Consider the following 20,356-nt stretch of genomic DNA (forward strand, 5'->3'; position numbering starts at 1 on the left):
CCAGAACATTCTCTCCCAGGCCCACTGACCGGCCAGGGGCCCCGCCCTCTGCGGGGAGGTGACTGTGTCTAAGGTGTTGAAGCCTCCAAACAGCTTGGGCTCTGCGGCCTCAGGGGACAAGGCCATGCTGGGGCCTCGGTGGCCATCAGCGGAGGCCGGCTTGCTGGGGGTCTGGAAGGTGGGGAAGGCGCCCCCGCTGCCGCCACCATGGGTGTTCTCAGCAGGCTCCAGGCTTCGGCGGCGTTGGCTGGCATCCTTGGGCTTGCTCTTGTTGCTGCCCATGGTCCTGGCTGGAAAAGAGAGAGGATCTTGGGGTGAAGGAGGGACTCTGGGAGCAGGCAGGGCTGCCTGGGCCCCTTAGACAGGCTTCACCCAACCCATACTACAGACAGGGAAATCTGAGGCCCAAAGATGGGTACTAGCCTCTTTGGGTAAGTTAGCCTTTCAGAGCCTCGGTTTCTTCATTTGTAAAATGGGAATAATCATGTCACCCATAAAGCGCTTCCTTGGTACAGGACCACGGGCAAAAGAAACCTCATAATCAGAAGCTCTAGTCTCTCCCACATCCCTCTGAGTCACTGTTTCTGTCTCTTATGGGCAGGGACAGTATCTGAGTCATGTCTATATCCCAGGCACTTAGCACATAGGAGAGGGCTCACTGAGGGTTTGTTGAGTGAATACATGACCAACCGAAATTGTCTAATACCAAGGGAAGGGTATTAAAAGTTGCAACCAAGTCAGGATACAGCAGGCAGCTGAAGAGATGGATGGGAGCTCACCCCAGCCCCAGGGCCTTTGCACATGCTGTTCCTGCTGCCTGCATGCTCCTCTGTGACCAGTTCACCAGGGTAAGTCATGCCTCCCTCAGTTTTAAGTTCATAAGTCACCTCCTTGGGAAGTGTTCCCCAAATCCTTTCACTGGTTTAAGTCCCTGTGACTTTTGTGCCTCTCCTTGGTAGCACATGACCCAGTTTTCATTTAATTTGTATTTGTGCAATTATATGATTATTGTCATGGGCTTTTCGTCTCTAGTACCTAGCACAGAGTGTGGCACAGAGTAGGTGCTCAATAAACAGCTGAATGAAGAGATTTCTGAGCCAGAAATCTGGCAGGTCCAGAGATCAGGAAGCACAGAACACCAGGCTGCAAACTCCCCAGTGATGTCCACTGCCCTGCTGCACCCTTTCACCACCGCCCCTCCCCTCTCCCTCATCTTGGCAGCCTTGATGGGTCATCACCTCACCTGGTGGAAGGCAGGGGCTGTCCCAGAAGGACCTGGGAGGCAGCCTGGGGTCTCAGCAAACACCAGGTGAAGAGTCAGGGGTCGTGGGCTAGAGGCCCTGCTCCACCTCTTCCCACTGTGTGCCGCTAGGCAAGTCACTTGCCCCCTCTGGGCCTCAGCGTCCTCATCTGCAAAGCAGGGACAAAGCACACTCTCAGGGCTGTGGTGAGGGTGTGATTAGAAAGAGAAATCACTGTGACTGTGACTCGTGGGTCATGATTTATCAGGCTCTGACTCTGGCAGGCCCGATGACAAGAGCTTCCAGACCTGAAATCTCCTTCCACCCCCCAAAGCAGGTTATGAGCTCAAGCAAGGCTGGACAGGGCCCAGGCTGTTTAGGGGGGGCTCTGAGGCCAGACTCCCCAGCTCAGATCCTGGCTCTGCCCCCATCAGTTGTGTGACCTCAGGCAAGCAACCTAACTTCTCTCTGCCCCCCATTTCTTCCTCTGAAAACAGTGGGGTCATTGTGATAACTGAATGGGGCAAAGCAGAGTCCTGGGAACACAGCAGGTCACCCTGCCAAGTCAGCTTTCATTGATCTTGTGGGACTCTGGACACATGGCTGGGTGGGCTCCAGCTGTTCTCCGGGGTGCTGCAGACCCTGGAGTTTGTCCCGAATTTCCCCTGGGAATCCCTGGATGGGGAAAAGCCCCCTTGACTGGTCGGGGCCTCGGGCAGGACTGGTAGCCTAGCTCTGTGACCCCACTCCCTGTATAAACCTCAGCCAGTCCCTACACCCTCTGGGCCTCTGCGTACTGGGCTACACAATGGGGGTGTGGCCTGATGCTCCCTGGGGTCCAGCCAGCTCAGAGAATGTAGGGCTGGGGAGGCCCTGGGGAGACCTACTCAATAGCCCAAAGGATCACCAGGGCCTCCCGAGGGACCAATGGGCCTGGGGACAGGGATGGCCGATTTCTATGGCAAGCCAATCCACTGAGGTCATGGTGCCCATCAGCACTCATATGGTTGTGCTGTGGGACTTACGATCCAGTTCCCTGCATTCCCAGGCTTGATGGAGGCTGAGTCCCAAGCACCCTACCCCCAGCCCACCTGCTCCCTGGTACTGCATTCACAGTGCCCACTGTGTGGCTGGCCTCTGTCAGTCACTGCGGCGGACACAGAGAACTGGCCAGGCCCTGCCTCAGAGGGCTCATGCACTAACAGGGGACTTGTTTGTGGGACTTTGAGAGAAAATAAAAATTGCAAAAATGTATTAATTTTTTTTAATGAAGAACCTTTTAAGAGCCCAGATTTTCTTTACAATGAACTGAATTATGAAGATTGAGCCCCCTGTCACTGGAGGTAACCAAGAACAGAAGCTATGGTACTTGGCTAATGTGCTGTGGAGTGAGAGGGAGAGTCAGTGCTGGACCTTGGAGGCTCTTCCAGTACCAAGACAATGTATGTTCCCTCTTGGAAGGGGGTGAAGGGAAAAGACAGCTCCTGGCCCTTAACCAAGAAGACCACTCACCACGGGAGCATCAGAAAAAGCATAACAGGCCTTTCAAAGCCAGGTGAGGGGGCCCAGGGCCCCTCATTGCCACGTTGGCTGGTTTGTGGGGTTTGGTTTCTTGCGGGGGCGGGGGCGTTGGTCCTTGTGGTTGATTCTAATTACACGAGCAACACATGTCTGTGGAGAGGCAGGCAGGTGGAAGTTAAGAGCCGGCGCCCTGGAGCAAACTACCTGTGTTCGAATCCCTGTCCTACCACCATGGCGTGGGACCCTGAGCCTCAGGCTGCTTCTCTGTCGCTGGAGGTCACAACAGCGCCATGCCATAGGGCTGCGGGAGAGTCAGTGAGGCAAGTGCACAGATTCTCCCTGGGATCACATGAAGGTGGGACTGCAAACTGGGGTCCGTGTACTGCCCTGGGCTGTAAGCACCCTGCAGGCAGGGCCACAGCAGATCCATCTCCATATACCCGGTGACCAGCACAGGCCCCGACAAGGTGCCCTGCAAATGTCTGCAGAATGGATAAAAGACAGAAGAGTGAAGACACCTGATTTGCATCCTGCTTTGCTCCTGCAACTTCACCTTGTAGAGAACAAGTATCACTTCTGCAAGTATCATATTCAAACGCTCCCAGAGCCTGGACTTTGTGCCGGGCCCTGCTGCAAGCACCTGGCAAATATTGACTCATCACATCCCCATGATAATGTAGGAGGCAGACACCAATTGTGTCCCTTTTTTTACTGATAAGGAAATTGAGGCACAGAGAGGTTGAGGAACTTGCCTGAGATCACACAGCGAGGGTACGAATGAACAGAAGAGGGAGCAGGAAAACACAATGGCCAGCAATAATCGGGGGTTGCTGGTGGGGTCCAGTGGAGGAACTCACCAGCGCCACCCGCTGCCCTCGGGACCCCGCTCTCATGGAACAGCCAGGCAACCTTGGCAGGCGGCACCAAGAGTGAGCAGGGCAGTCAGCCCCACTCCTGAAGAAAGCTGGACGTTTCGGGCTTCTGACAAAGCAGAGAGCGGTTGAGGAAGGACAGACACATTCAGGGCGGGGTCTAGTCCCTGTGGGCCACTACCATGCTGTGGGACCTTGGGAGAGGCTGTCCTCCTGGGCCTCCGTCTCCCTTCTCAGGGGAGGACTCCGTCTCAGGGCCCAAATGCCCAGTCACCATGAGTTGCTCATTTGAGAATGGCCAACCCCGCATCTCTCCCACCACTTGCACACCCCAAGGCAGAAATAGATCCTGGGGGCCCCAGGGGAAGTGGTAGAGGCTCCATACTGGGATGCCTGAGGTTCCAAGAGGAAGGTGGCCCCTTTCCTCTGGGGAGCTGCTTCCAACCACAAGCTCCAGACAGAGGGCCCGAGCTATCGCTACCCAGGAGAGGTGCGAGGATGGAGCCCTACAGCATGGCCCTCTCCGTGTCCCTAGCGCTTTATGCTCAGCGGGTCCCAACCTGACCTGGTATCTCTCCCTAAGGCTACCCGCACCCCCCACCAATGTCACTGTCAGGGCCCATTTCCCATCCTCCCCCCATCTTTGTCAAATGCATCCTCTCCTACCCTATCTCCATTCCTGCAGGCCAGGCCCCCCTCATCCTGGCCTGCGTGCAGCAGGGGCGGGCTCTCCAGGGCACCCTCCTCCCAGCAGGGACATCTCAGCAAACCACACAGACAATTCCACAGAGTTGGAGCTGCTGTCACCCTTGCCCACAGCCCCTGCAGACGGCGCCACGCTGGCTCTCACCTCCTGGCCTCTGCACAGGCTGTCCTCCTCTCCCGCCCACACTGCTCCAGGCATACACATGCTCACAGCATCCAGAAGAGTCCAGAAAAGACTGCTGTTCAGTCATGCCATACCCACTCCCTCCTTCCCGACTCTGAAGAACATCACTTCCACCTCTTCTAAGGGTGGAAGGGAGGCCAGGAGCTTCGGAGTTAAGAATAAGGACTCCAGTCAGGCCTGGGTTCCAGTTCTGGCTCTACTACTTACTAGCTAAATCTTCTTAGACAAATCACTTCACCTCTCAGTTTCCTTATCTTTAAGATGGGGATACTAAGAAACCTGACATCCAAGAATTAAGTGACAGAGTCCGTGTGCAGAGGGCACAGAATAAGTGCTCGATAAACAAGGCACAGTGTTGTTTTTATCATTATAGGCAATAAGAGCAGCAATGCAAGAGGAAGCAGAAGTTGGGTAACAGGGCCTTGAATGCTGAGCATAGAGCTGAGAACTTGACAAGCAGTCAATACTCAACTTCCCTGACAGCACAGTGAAGTGGGAACTAGAACTGCACCCCCTTTACAGATGGGACTAAGGTTCAGAGAAGCCAGAACTTTGCCTGAAGCCACACAGCAAGTGAGTGCCCCAGAAACAGGATGCTCAAGGTTCAGGAGATGGTGTCAGAACGCACCTCTGGTGGCCCACTCAGTGTGCTGATAGACCCCAGTGCACCAGGCGCCTCCCCCACCCCACCACTATCACTGCCCATGCTGCTGGACCCTCCAGGGAAGAAGAAGCATCATGAAGGAGTCAAAAAGACAGGCCTGTAGCCAGAATGCCAGATTCAGAGGCCAGCTTGCCACTTCCTAGCTGTGCAGCCTGCAGACGGCTTCAGTGTACCCCTTATCAAAGAATCAGCATAACCGTTCCTTGGTGGCTGGCCTTGTGAGAGAAACATGAGCTATAAAGTGCCTGGTACATAGGAATTGCTCAATGACTATTAGCCATTACCATCATTATGTTGGAGTTTTTTTCAGACCCCGCTCTCTTTTCTCATCACTCTTACAATTAGGCAAAGACTTCCAAAATTCCTACTATGTGCCAAGCCTTGTGCATGGCCCTGGAGGGATGGTCTGGAGGAGTTGCTGGGAGCCCAGGCCTACAAAAGCCATCTGACAGGGGAAGAGTCCAGAAAAGACAAGCATGTCCACCAACTCACCTTACTCTAAGATACTTGCCAATGCAATGGGCTAAGAAAAAGAAATGGAAGAAATAAAATGGAATTAGAAAAGAAAGGTGAGTATTATCATTTGTAGGTGTTATCAGTGCAGACCTGGGAAATCCAAGAGAATCTGCTGTAAAACTATTCAAGAAAAAGCTAATTAAGTAAAGTGGTAGGAAAGTAAAAGGCAATATCCAAAAATCAACAATGTACTTATATACCAACAGCAATCAGAAAATAAAATGAAAGAAAGCCTAGCACTATATAAATATCAATTCTTCCTAAATCAATCTAAAAATTGATATCAATAAAACCCCTATAGGATTTTTTTAAACCAGGAAAGTCAATTTTAAAGTTTATAACTAAATGTATATGAGCAGCCATGAAAATCCTAGAAAGAAGAATAATGAGAGGGAAATAGCCCAACAGATAGTAAAAATGACTGTAAAATCACAGTACTTAAAACTGTGCGATAGCCGCACAAAAACAGACAAATCAATGGAACAGTAGAGAGGGCCCAAAAAATTGGCCCAAAGACATAGGAATTTAACTTATAATAAAAGCAGCATTTCATACCATACCAGGGAGAGAAAGACAGGCTATTTTCAAAGTAGAGTTGGGACCCATGATCTGCCATCAGGAAACAAATAAAGTTGGATCTCAGTCTCACTCCTTATGCCTATAAATTCCAGATCAATCCATTTGGAATCCCACAAAAACAAAGCCATAAAGCTCTAAAAAGGGGAGAGAAGAACAAATTTTCTAACCTCAGACTAGGAAAAGCATTTCCAAACATGGTACAAAACATGAGAATCATTCTTAAAGTGATAAATCAATCTACATAAAAATCTAAAATGTCTGCATGGCTCAATGAACATCATAAATTCAAAAGAGGAACAACAAACTAGGACAAATATTTGTAACTCATATGACAGACAAGAAGTTTTTTCCCTTAATACATATTGAGCTCCTACAAAATAAGAAAAATAACCACAGATAGCAAAAACCAAATGACTCTTAAACATATGGCAAGATGCTCAACCGTACTTATAAGGTTAATGCACATTAAAACTACACAAGCTCCCCAACCACATCAGACTACACATTCTTTCAAGTGCAAATGGTCCAGGATAGACCCTACGCTAAGTCATAAAACAAGCCTCAGTAAATGCTGGAGTGAAATCAGACACAGTATATTAATGACCACAAAGGAATGAATTAAGAAATTAAGAACAAAGAAATTTGGGAAATTATAAATAGGTGAAAATTAGTACATTCCTCAAAAACCAATGAATCTAAGGAGAAATCACCAAAAAAAGTAGAAAATACTTTGAGATGAACGAAAATGAAGAGACAACATATCAAAATATATGGGATGCAATACAGGAAAACTTAAGGGAAATTTATAGTTGTAAATGCCTATATTGGAAAAAGGAGAAAGTCTCAAATCAGTAATATATCCTTCCACCTTAAGGCAACAGCAAAAGAATTAGAGTGTCGTTCCAACAAGCCAAGGTTGTGGGTTCAATCTCTGGTCAGGGCACATACAAGAATCAGCCAAAGAGAATCTCCACCCTGGAACCATGGCCCAATTTGTCCGTCACCTTGCCCTGAAGGCCCCCTCACTGGTAAACACGGCTGGACTTACTCAAACCCTCAAATGGCCACGTTTTGGCCCTATGACAAGGTTGAGCTGATTCCTCCAGCCCCTGCTGAGATCCCTACAGCTATTTGGAGCTTGTGAAAGACAGTCCACGGTGCTCAAACTGGTAGCTTCAAACAGCTCACACTTGAGGAAGCTCTGCTGAATGGTTTGGTGGCCACTGAGTGCAGATGTGGTTTTACGTCGGCGAGATCACAGGCAAGTGGGGCATCACTGGCTGTAATGGGTGAAGACCAGTCATTAACATCTGTTTCATTTTGGTTTATTATTTGAATGTTCTTGGACCATGAGTGATCAGAATAGTATTTGAATTTAAAAAAAGATAGGTAAAAAAAAAAAAAAAGAATTAACTGAAGAATGTATAAAAAGTGGAACAACAAATCAATGTTTCTCTCTCTCTCTCTCTCTCTCTCTCTCTCTCTCTCTCTCTCTCCCTAAAATCTAGCAATCAACCAATAAAAGACACTGGCAAAAGAAGAGCAAACAAATCCTAAAGCAGGATTTCTGGCCAAATGGAGGTGTAGGTAGATATACTTTGTATCTCCACACAACCAAAAGAAGGACAACAACAAATTTAAAACCATAAAACAACCAGAACTGCCAGAAAATCGAACTGTATAGAAGTCTAAAAACTAAGGAGTTAAAGAAGAAACATTCATCCAGACTGATGTGCTGAGACAAAGAAATATGGCCCAAATGAAAGAACAGATCAAAACTCCAGAAAAAGAACTAAGTGATGAGGAGATGAACTCTGCATCTGAACTCTATCAGATGCAGAGTTCAAAACACTGGTAATCAGGATGCTCACAACAATGACCAAGCATGGTCACAAAATAGAAGCAGTGAAGACTATGCAAAGTGAAATAAAGAAAAATATACAGGGAACCAACAGTGACAGGAAGGAAACTAGGACTCAAATCAATGGCCTGGAACAGAAGAGAGAAATAGACATTCAACCAGAACAGAATGAAGAAACAATAATTCAAAAAAATGAGGAGGCTGTAGGAAACTCTGGGACAACTTTAAATGTTCCAATATCTGAATCATAGGGGTGCCAGAAGAGCAAGAAATTGAAAACTTATTTGAAAATATAATGAAGGAAAACTTCCCCAATCTGGCAAAGGAAATAGACTTCCAGGAAGTCCAAGAAGTGCCGAGAGTCCCAAAGAAATTGGACCCAAGGAAGCACACACCAAGGCATATCATAATCACATTATCCAAGATTAAAAAGAAGGAGAGAATCTTAGAAGCAGCCAGAGAAAAGGACACAGTTACCTACTAAGGAGTTCCCATAGACTTATTAGCTGATTTCTCAAAAGAAACCTTACAGGCAAGAAGGGGCTGGAAAGAAGTATTCCAAGTCATGAAAGGCAAGGACCTACATCCAAGATTGCTCTACCCAGCAAAGCTTTCATTTAGAATGGAAGGGAAGATAAAGTGCTTCCCAGATAAGGTCAAGTTAAAGGAGTTCATCATCACCAAGCCCTTATTATATGAAATGTTAAAGGGACTTATCTAAGAAAAAGAAGATCATCAAAAATATGACAACAACCTCACAACTATCAACAACCGAATCTAAAAAACAAAAACAAACTAAGCAAACAACTAAAATAGGAACAGAATCACAGAAATAGAGATCCTTTCTGGAAGTTTATCAGCGGGAAGGGGGAGGGGGAGAATGGGGGAAAAGGTACAGGGAATAAGGAGAATAGTTGGTGGGTACAAAATAGACAGGGGGAGGTTAAGAAAAGTATGGGAAATGGAGAAGCCAAAGAACTTATACGTACAACCCACGGACATGAGCTAAGGGGGTCGAGAATGCTGGTGGGAGGGGCAGTGCAGGGTGGAGTGGGATAAAGGGGAGAAAAAAAATGTAATAACATAATCAATAAAATATACTTTTAAAAAATCCTAAAGCAACTAAAAATTAAAGTAGAAATTAATGAAATATAGAAAATAAAAAATAATAGAGAAAATCAACAAAACCAAAAAGGTTGTTCTTTGAAAAGATCAACAAAATGGACAGACCTTTATCTAGAACAACCAACAGAAAAGGAGAAAAGACTCAAATTACCAAAATTAGGAATGAAAGAGAGGATAATATTACCAACCTTACAGAAGAAAAGGCTGGAAGAGAGTGCCATGAACTCTCTATGCCCACAAACTAGATAACTTGGATGAAATGGACGAATTCCTACAAAAACACACACTACACCAAAACTAAGATGAAATAGAAAATCTGAGTTAAAAGTTAAAACAAGAGAGTGGATTAGTAGTTTTTAAACTTCTCACAAAGAGAAATCCAGGCGCAGATGGCTTCACTGGTGAATTCTCCCAAACATTTAAAGGAGAAATAATACCACTTCTTCACTCGGGAACACTTCCCACTGGTTCTATGAGGCCAGTATTACACTAATGCCCACACCAGACAAAGACAGCAGGAGGAAACTACAGGCCGCTCTCTCTCAGGAATATAAGATGTAAATATCTTCAACAAAATACTAGTGAACTGGATCCCGTAATATACAAAAAGAATTATACATAGAATCAAATGAAATTGACCCCAAGAATATAGGGTTGGTTTAACTTCTGAAAAGCAATTAATGTAACATACCATACCAATAAAATAAAGAACAAAAAGCACATAATCTCGAGAGATGCAGAAAAAAGTATTTGACAAAATCCAACATCCTTTCATGACAAAAACACTCAACAAACTAGAAATAGAAGGGATTTCCTCAACCTAATTATGGGCATCTATGAACGACCCATACCTAACATCAAACTTAATGGTGAAGGAGTGAATGCTTTCCCCCAAGGTCAGGAACAAGACAAGGATGTCCGCTCTCACCACATCTATTCAGCACTGTAGTGGAGGTTCCAGCCAGAGCAATAAGGAAAGAATATGAAATAAGAGGCATACAGATTAGAAAGAAGTAAAACTATCTCTATTTGCAGATGACATGATCTTCTATAGAAATTTCGAAGGGTTCCACTAAAAAAATTATTAGAACTAATAAACAAGTTTAGCAAGTTACAAGATCAATATATAAAACAAATTGTTTTTCTATATACCAGCAATGAAAAATCCAAAAATAAAATCAAGAAAATCATTTACAATATCAAAAGAATACTTAGGAATAAGGTTAACAAAAAAAAGTACAAAACTTAAACTCTGAATACTACAAAAATTGTTAAACGAAAGTAAAGATCTAAATAAATGGAAAGACATCCCATGTTCATGCATTGGAAGATTAAACATTACTAAGATGGCAAGAGTCCCCAAACCGATTCACAGGTTCAGCACAATCCCTATCAAAATCCCAGCTAGGTACTCTGCACAAATTGAAAAACTGATCCGAAAATTCATATAGAAAGTTAAGGAACTCGGAATAGCCAAACTATCTTGAATAAGAAAAACAACATTTCTCAATTTTAAAACTTGCGATGCCCTGGCCAGTGTGTCTCAGTTGGTTGGAACATTGTCCTGTAGACCGAAAGGCCACAGGTTCAATTCCTGGTCAGGGCATATACCCAGGTTGAGGGTTGGATCCCCTGTAGGGGCACATCCAAGAAGGCAATCAATCGATGTTTCTCTGTTTCTCTGTCTCTCTCTCTCTCCCCTTCCCTCTCTCTAAAAGCAATTTTTTTTAAAAAGTCCTCAGGTAAGAATTATTAAGAAAAAAAAAAAGATTATGTAGAGAAAAAATCTTCCAGTAATCAAGACTACGTGGCCCTGACTGGTGTGGCTCAGTGGACTGAGTGCCGGCCTACGAACCACAAGGTCACTGGTTCGATTCCCGGTCAGGGCACATACCTGGGTTGCAGGCCAGGTTCCCAGCTGGAAGGTGTGCAAGAGGCAACCTATCGATGTTTCTCTCACACATCAATGTTTCTCTTTCTCCCTCCCTTCCCCTCTTTCTAAAAATAAATAAATAAATAAAATCTCTAAAAGGTACTCAAAAGCACCCCTATGTTCATTGCAGTGTTATTTACAGTCACCAAGATACAGAAGCAGCCCGAGTGTTCATCAGTAGATAAGTGGATAAAACAACTATGGAACATTTATACAATGGAATTCTACTCAGCTGTAAAAAAGAAAACTTTACCCTTTGTGACAGTATGGATGGACCTGGAGAACATTACGCTGAGTGAAATAAGCCAGTGAGAGAAAGACAAATACCATATGATTTCACTCATATGTGGAATCTAATGGACACACTGAACTAACAGGCGAAACAGAGACAGACTCATAGATGGAGGGCAGATGACAGCTAGTGGAGGAGGGGAGGGAAAGGGGTGGAGGGATTGCAAAGGGACAAAGGACTCGGACAGGATGACAGTGTGGTGCCTGCTGGGGGGCGGGGGTATAAGGGGACTAAACTGGAATGGAAAAAATACAATTAAAAAAGCCCATGTGGCACTGGTATGAGGACAGACATACATCAACGGACAGAATTTAGAGGTAAGAAATAAACCTCCACAATTACAGTGATTTTTGACAAGGGCCCCTGTATGACTCTATTGGGAAAGAACAGTCTTTTTAACGGATGGTGCAGGAACAACTGGCCATCCACACGCAAAACAAGGCAGCTGGACTCCTTCCTCAAACCCTACACAACGATTAATGCAAAATTCATCACAACCCTAAACATACAAGGTAAAACTTCTAAACTTCCTCTAAGAACACGCAGGCACCCATTTCACATCCTGGGAACACAGTGGTTTCTCAGAGCGCAAGCAACAAAAGAAAAGATAAACTGGACTTCATCAGCATTAAAAACTTCTGTGTTCCAAAGGACACCAGCAAGAAAGTAAAAAGAATCCACAGAGTCCTGACCAGTGTGGCCCAGCTGGTTGGGTGTTGTCCTGCAAACCAAAAGGTAGGGGTTCGATTCCTCGTCAGGGCACATACCTGGGTTGTGGGTTTGGTCCCTAGACAGGACATGCAGGAAAGGCAACTGATTGACATGTTTCTCACATTGATGTTTCTCTCTGCCTCTCTCTCCCTCCTTCCCCTCTCTCTAATAAATAAGTAAATAAATAAAACCTTTAAAAATAAAAAAGAATCCACAGAATGGGAGAAAATATTTGTAAACCATATATCTGATATATGAAACTTATATGCAGAATATATAAAGAACCCTTAGAACTCAAAAACAAAAAGACAAATGACCCAATTAAAAAATGAGCAAAGGATATGAAAAGACATTTATCCAGAGAAGACATACCAATGGCTAGTGGCTGCATGAAAAGATGCTCAGTGTCACCCATCATTAGGGAAATGCCAATCAAAACCGCCATGAGACACCCCTGCCCACCCACCAGGCTGGCCACAATGAAGACAGACAACGACTTGCAGGCAAGGATGCTGAGAAGTCAGAAACGTCACACGTTGCTGATGGGAATGTAAAGTGCTGTAGCTGTTTTGGAAAACAATCTGGCGCTTCCTCAGAAGATTAAACACAGAGTTACCACATGAGCCGGAAGTTAGGCTTCTAAGTCTATACCCAAGAGGAACAAAAAAAAGATAACCATATAAAAACTTGTACACAAACGCTCATAGCAGCACTATTCATAACAACCGAAGAATGGAAATATCCCACATGCCCATCAATTGATGAATGGATAGATAAAATGTGGTCTACCCATGTAGCAGAATACTATTTGGCAAGAAAAAGGAGCGAAGCACTGATGTAGGCCACACCGTGAATTGACCTTGAAGACATTATGCTAAGTGGAAGAAGCCAGACACCAAAGCCCACGTCAGAAACACCCTGGGCAGTGAGGGCAAGATGCAGTGTGCATAGGATGGGCTACAAATCTGTACACTTGAAATCCGTATGATTTTATTAACCGTCACCCCAATAAATTCAATTTTAAAAAATTTAATTAATAAAAATATAAAGTTCATGAAAAAAAACTACACTAGAGGCCACGGTTCATCTATTAGATTGGCAAAGATCCCAAAATTCTATGGCAACCTGTGTTGGGAGAGTGCGGTGAACCAGACGGCGTGGTGTGAGGGTCCAGCAGCACAGCCTCCCTGAAGGATAACTTGGCAAAATATACATCAAAATTACAACTGCACACACCCCAAGACCTGCAACTTGGGCTTAATCCAAAGGGTACTCTCACCCATGAACACTAAGCATGTGACTGGGGTTATTCATCGCAGAACTGTCTACAACAAGCAAAGACTGGAAACAACCAAAGTATTCCTCGCTAATTAAATGAAGCATGTTCTCCATCCACACAACGAATACTATACAGCCATGAAGAAGAAAGAAGCAGCACAAAACAGTCTCTGAGGCACACTGTCAAGGGGACACGGGTCTAGAACGGGGTCTACCACAGGCTACCATTTTTTAATTTTTTTCTGACATAGGGGCTTCTATATGCCTGGATCTCCCTCAGAGAGTACAGCAGGAACGCCTCTCGGTGGATGCCTCTAGCAAGGAGACCTGGGTGCAAGACAGACTGACTCTCCCCTGTCTTCTTTTGTCCTGTTTGAATTATTTTTTTTACTGTGTATGTATTAATGGATTTTCTTTCCTTTTTAAGAAAAAATACAGGCTTACCTGGTTTCAAATCCTGGCTTTCTCTCTCATGGCGGGGCAGTTACTTCCCTTCTCTGAGCCTGAGTTCTGCAAAGGGAGGGGTAATAACCAAGTCAATCTTGCAAGGTTGTTGTGGAGTCAATAAGACACCACAGGCACAGAGCTCCCCACCATAAGTGGCTCCTGGTAAGAGCACGGTCCTAGTTGGTTATTCATAAATGTATTACATACACCAAGGGGGACTGTGACAGGTGCCACCAGACAGTCTCAGACCAAGTGTTCAGAGCACCAACAATTCCCTCCAACTGGGAGAAACTGGGAAGGCTTCCTGGAAGAGGCAGTCTCAAGGACAAGGAGTTCCACAAGTACAGATGATGACTGGGTATGGTGCTCTGGGCAAATGGCCTGGAAGTAGGAAAGCCCTGGGTATTTACTCAATCATTGTGCATTGATTGGCTCCTTCAACAAAGGTTAGCTGAGCACCTACTATGTGCCAGGTATTATAGTGGGAAAAACCAACAAAAGACGGAATGGCTGGGTCAGCCAAGGGAGGAACTACAAGGAGTGCGGTGATGGGGACAATGAGAGCAGGGTCTAGGGCCTCCGCCAGGTCCAAGTGCTCACAGAGGAGACGAGGAAAAGGAGGCTCAGAGAGGGAGAGGTGAAGTCTGAGGTCACAGAGCAGGTCTCCAAGCCTCTCTCAGCTCTGCCCTCTCCTAGTCCCAAAGGCCAGAGAAGAGAAAGCCCGCAGGGGTCCTCCTGATGTGCACCCAGCAGAAGGGAGGTATAGACGCCGTCTAAACTGGGGGCCCACGGAGAGGAAAGACAACTGGTCCTCAGATGATAACAACATCTAACTGATGAGCAGAGAGACTCACGTGTACCAGGTGCCACACTAAGACGTGCATACCATGCACAAGCCCAGGTGACCCCACTGCAGGCCTCCATGGATGGACAGCCCCATTTTGCACATGAGAAAAGTGAGGCACACAGAGATCGAGCTGCTTGCCTAAGGTCACCCAGTTCACAAGAGACAACATCACCAGGCAGGCGCAGATTGTCTGGGCCTCAAAGCCTCCTGCCCCAGGGCCCATCCCCCAAAGGAGCCACCAGCAAGGCCTGTGTCAGTGATCACACCCCTCTCAGAAGGGCCCACGGTGCAAGGTGTTCTCCCCAGGTCCAGGAATGTCTCCTGATAACAACAGCCCAACAGGGGTGGGAAGAGTGGGTGGTGGAGGTTGTGGCAGGAATGTGTGGGGGTGGAGAAGGGAGGAGGTGGTGGGAATGGACACGGTCCACTGGCAGCCATTGTTCTGCCTCTGCAGAGGGGAGCAGGATGGCCCCATCGGGCACCTGCCTGAGCCAGGTGGGGAATGGCCTTGCCAGGTGGGGTATAGCATCGTGGTTGGGGGGCCCCTGCTGTGACCCATGGGAGGAGTCTGGGAAAGTCAACCAAAACCTCCTTCAGTACCGTGGAGTTGCCCACAGACATACCGGGGCAGTTGCGAAGGCCAACAAGCTCACCCATGCAAAGCCCTGGGCACCCAGGCCATGCTTGATAAATGGGCCCTTACTATTACTGGTAACATCACTATTTCCATTGTCACTGTTCAGCTCTCCAGTTCCCGCTGGGACCCTGCTACACAGGGATAAACAGCCCCATCTTTCAGAGGATGGGACAGAAAGAGGCTCGGGAAAATCAAGTCAGGTGCCCAGGCCACCATCCAAGACAGCACAGAGCCAGCTGGGAATCCCGGCCCTGCTGGCCCCAGGTCACTGTCAGCCCCTCTCCCCAAGGCCACTGGTCCCAGCAGGCTCTCGCTGGGTGTCTTTATACCAGGGACTACACAGGGCCCCTTGGCCAGTGCCTTTTCCATATGGGGAAATGGAGGCCAGGGCAGGGAGAGTGGCTGTCCCAAGGCCACTGAGCCCAAGAAGGACTACTTATGGAGTGAACACAGGACCCCTCTAAACCTCCAAGGCTGAGTCCCCCACTGATGCCCCACCTTTCCTCACCACAGCTCTGTGGGGCAGGTACCGCCAGCACTGGCCCCGCCCACAGAGGAGCAAGCTGGGGCCAAGGCCAAACAGGAGAGGGCACTGCCCCATGAGCCCATTTCACAGATGGGGGCTATGTCCCTTTCTTGCCTGCCCTGTGACCTCCCATACTAGAAGGGATGCTCCCCAGGGGCAAGGATCTTCATCTGATTCCCTTTTCCTTCCTTCAGACTCAAAAGAATTACTTCCTCAGCTGGGGTGTTTTTTTTCTACAGGTGACTTTTTTTTTTTGACAGGGATTTTATTGACAGGTCAGAGGAAGAGCCAGAGGTAAGGGTCCCTCCCTCCCAGGTGCCCACTCAGGAGCATCCATCCCTCCGCAGGAAGCAGGAAGCCCAGGAGGCTGCTGGACTTCGGCAGTCTTGGAGGCGGCGGGCATCCTGGCCCGTAAGCAGGCTGCGGTAGGGGGCAACCTCCTGCTCCAGCTGCGTGTTGATGTCCAGGAGCTGCTGGTGGTCCAGGTTCTGCCGCACAGTGCCGGCGCGAACATCACTCAGCTGGGTTTCAGGGCTGCTGATCAGCGTGTGGACCCGGGCCAGCTGGGCTCCAAAGCGAGCCTCCGTTTCCGCCGGCGTGCCCTCTGGGGCGGCTTTCATGCTGAGCAGGGGCGGCAGCTCGACCTCCAGCTCCAGCAGGCTGTGGTGCAGGTCAGTGACCTCCATCCTGCTGATCTGCAGTTGCTCCGTGTGGCCAGCGACCTCCCAGTTTAGCGCCTCAGTCTGGCTGGTGAACCAGCCTTCGGCGTCCTTCTGGTTCTTCTCAGCCATGACCTCATATTGGCTTCTCTGGTCACTCAGGACCTTGGCTAGGTCAATGCCAGGAGCAGAATCTACCTCCACACTGACCTGGCCACCCACCTGGCCTTTCAGGGCACTGATTTCCTCCTTGTGGTTCTTCTTCAGGTAGGCCACGTCCTCCTTCAGGCCAGGGGTGTCCAACCCTCGGCCTGTGGACCGAGGATTGCGGCCCAGGATACAGCCCAACACAAAATTGTAAATTTACTTAAAGCATTACTTAGTTTTATTACTAAGTTTTATACTAAGTTTTATTACTTAGATATGTACATTTTTCTATATTAGTGATCACAAACTTGGGACCTGCTCGACGACTTTAAAAGATTATCGAAAGGGCCACTGCATAATTAGGGTTACAATGTAAGGACCTTTTTGCTTGTCCGTGGTGGCAGATATCATGAAAATTATGCACGGACCTTTTTTCTTTTGCTCATCAGTTTCCGTTGGTGTTTGCACATTTAACATGTGATCCAAGACAGTTCTGCTTCTTCCAGCGCGGCCCTGGGATGCCAAAAGGTTGGACACCCTGCTTCAGGCCTTCTACCTGCATCTCCAGAGCGGCTCTGGCCAGGGTCTTGATGTCAGCCTCCACACTCACGCACAGGGCCTGATGCGTCTTGAACTTGGTTCGGAAGTCATCTGCAGCCAGACGGGCATTGTCGATCTGCAGGACAATCTTGGCATTCTCAGTGGTGACAAAAATCTTGTCCCGCAGCTCCTTGATGGTCTGGCAGGAGTGGCCGTAGTCGCAGCTGGTCTGAGCCTCTGCTTCTAGTACCAGTCATAGACCTTCACCTCCAGGTAGGTCCCCAGTGGCCGCCACCAGGGCACGAACCTTCTCCAGGTAGGAGGCCAGGTGGTCACTGAGGTTCTACATGGTCACCTTCTCGTTGCCCTGCAGAAGCCTGTCAGACCCAGCCAGGGCATCCACATAACTGCCACTGTAGACCCCAGAGGAGGACGAAGCAGGTGGAGGACACCAACACACCACAGCCACCCAAGCCCTGATGGATGCGGGGCTCGCAGTAGGTGCCTCCTGCTCCAAAACCCACGGTGCTGCCACCCAGGCCCTGTAGGAGGAGGAGGCTGATGACTGGTGATAGCTGTAGGAAGTCACAGCAAAAGAGGACACAACAACACTAGTTGGAGGAGCTGTGGCCGGCAGGAGGGGCCTACAGGTGGCTTTTAATATAGAAAGGACTCCTGCCTCAGAGTGGGGGTGTGTGAATAATGACAGTAGTAATAGCTAATATTTATTTAGTGCCTACATTTTACAGATGGGGAAAACTGAAGCACTGGCAGGTTAGATGATGTGATAAAAGTCCCACCTCTTAACATATGAGTGACAAGTCCTCTCACTCTGAGCGTCTCCCTAAAGAGCAGCTGCTACCCAGGGCCCCTGGAAAGGGCCCCAGGAAGGAGCCTGAGCCTGGGCTTTTCTTGGTAGGGTCCAGGGCCAACTTCGCCCCTTCCCCAGATTCAGTGCTGTCCGCTGCTCCGGTGCAGGCTGGAGGGTGGAATGGGGCAGGCTCTGAGGGTGTTGAGACTTACACTTTCCCCATCCCGTCCTCCCATGTGGGGTTTATGCCACCCCTTCAGTGCTCCCAACAACCCTGGAGCAAGCCATGGCCACACAAGTTTTACACTGAGGACAAGGGGGCTCCAGGGACTGCCACAGTCAGGCAGCAGAGGGCTAGGTTGCCAACCCACATCCCAGTGATGCCAAAGCCCAATCTCTCTCCAGTGCACCTGCAAGGAGGCATGGGAAGGGCAGGCCAGGAGGTGGGCACAGCACATGCAAAGGCCCTGAGGTGGGAAAGTCAGGTGTGCGGGGAGTTAGTAAGTGAGAAATCTGGACTAAGTGGGTCCCAGCCTTACCAGGTCACTGCTGGCCTTTGGAACAGGCATGAGGAGATCTGAGAGGGGTGTGCCCAGCCCCAGGCCACACAGCAAGGCAAAGGCGGGCCCTCCAGTGAGGGTGTGGGTGCTGGGACTACAGATAAGATCTTGGAGCACCAGGCTCAAGAGTGCTGGGCTGAGATGGAGCTGGAAGAGGAGGTGCTGGCCCCAAACACACAGGCCAGGCAGGCAGGTCTCAGGGACCCAGCTAGGTACTGCCTGGTCTGGCCTGGCCTGGCCTGGCCTGACGAGGGTAGCCCACCACAGGGCTGGGTGGCAGGCCTCCACCAGGAGCACTATGCGACCTTGGGCAACTCCTGCCTCCTCTCGGGCCTCAGCAGCTGCACCTGGACAGAGGTCCTGGCGTGCCAAGGACTCCTTAGCAGACCCCCAGTATCAGAGGGGTGACCACAGGGAACAACAAGGTAACTAGTTTTGTTCTCTCCCAGCCTCCCCAAGGTCATCTCTCCCAGGTCCTCCCAGCTGCTGCAGCCCCACTAGCTGATGCCTGATGGGCCTTGGGGGGGACAGTCACCAACTGGCCCCTGCCCACGGTGCCCACTATTTCCTGCCAGCAGCTCTGGCTGTGTCTCTACTCTGAGAACACACAGTGCCCCCTCCTCCTCACCCACACGCATACAGTAACTCCCTTCAGGGACACTGGTAGGCAGGGGCACCTGGGGGCCAGGCCCCTCCGCACAATCAGCCTGAGCTTGACCTCCCCTCCCCCACACTCAAAGCCCACAGGTGGCCTGGATGTGTGACCTTGGGAAGATCCAGCTTTCCCTTTATTCATCCATGTAAGGGGGTCTCTGGCAGATCTATGAGGAAGAGAGCATCTGAGCCTGAGGTTGGGGACAGTGGTCAGCAAGATGGCCAAAACCATTAAAGCTCCTGCCTGCTGCTCACAAGGTCAAGGCCAAGGATGAAGGGGGAGTGCTGCGTACTCTCTCCTCCCTACCCTTGACCCTCTCTTCAACTCATAATCACCCCCCCAGCCTCCAGATCTTGGCACATGCTAATCCCGCCCCCACCCCGGTGTCCCCACCACCCGTGAACTCCAGTGCACCTGTTGTCTGACCACAGGCACTGCCTGACCTTGCCTGCCCACCAACTGAGAAAAGCACCCCTTTTTTTCTGGGCTCACATAGCCCCTACCAACTGAGGATTAAGAGCAGAACTGCCTAGGTTCAAAACCCAGCTCTGGCCCTTTCTAGCCATGTGACCTTGCGGAAGTTATTTCACTCTCTGTGCCTCCATTTCATAAAAATAATAACCTACCTCCAAGGACTGTGATGAAGTTTAAATGAATTCATATTCATGAAACACTTATAACAGAGCCCAGATCCTAGCAAATGTTTCATACGTGTTGGCCGTCAATCCATAATAGTAGCGGCTGTTATTTGTTGAGTGCCTACTGTATGCACGCCAGGCCCTGTGCTCAGCATCTTACCTGGACCCTCGGAGGAGCCTGGGAGGAGGGGTCTTTGCCAACCTCACTTTAATGGTAAAGAGAGGGACACACCTCAAAGTATCTGGGGGGGGGGGTGCTGACATTAAGGAAGCATTGCTCATTTCTTTTAGATGGATTACGGTTTGGGGGCTACTTTCTTAACACGAGCCCTTATCTTTCAGACTGACACGCAGGATTTGCTTTAAAAGGACATAGGATAGCGGGGTGGGACAGAACCGGTGTGAAC

General features: G+C 48.6%; 1 protein-coding gene and 2 pseudogenes across 4 annotated transcripts in view; 1 reads left to right on the forward strand and 2 right to left on the reverse strand.

The window, feature by feature from the left end:
• SRC (SRC proto-oncogene, non-receptor tyrosine kinase) overlaps nt 1–20,356 on the reverse strand; it is a 56,963-nt gene that overhangs the window by 19,822 nt on the left and 16,785 nt on the right. For 2 of the 4 annotated variants that reach the window (XM_045194631.3, XM_024559489.4), the window contains 3 exons: nt 13,927–13,992; nt 1,244–1,410; nt 30–290 (listed from right to left, as the gene is read on the reverse strand). In XM_045194631.3, the coding sequence (XP_045050566.1) occupies nt 30–282 (253 nt within the window). In that variant the 5' untranslated portion in view covers nt 283–290; nt 1,244–1,410; nt 13,927–13,992. The remainder of the gene's footprint in view (nt 1–29; nt 291–1,243; nt 1,411–13,926; nt 13,993–20,356) is intronic. The other 2 variants (XM_045194632.3, XM_024559490.4) reach the window with 1 other exon arrangement.
• LOC112303921 (ATP synthase subunit g, mitochondrial pseudogene) lies at nt 7,055–7,608 on the forward strand (annotated as a pseudogene).
• The window catches only part of LOC112303731 (keratin, type I cytoskeletal 19-like), a 29,461-nt pseudogene continuing 25,367 nt past the window's right edge, over nt 16,263–20,356 (reverse strand).

Source organism: Desmodus rotundus, chromosome 6, assembly GCF_022682495.2.
Source record: "Desmodus rotundus isolate HL8 chromosome 6, HLdesRot8A.1, whole genome shotgun sequence".
Taxonomy (NCBI): Eukaryota; Metazoa; Chordata; class Mammalia; order Chiroptera; family Phyllostomidae; genus Desmodus; species Desmodus rotundus.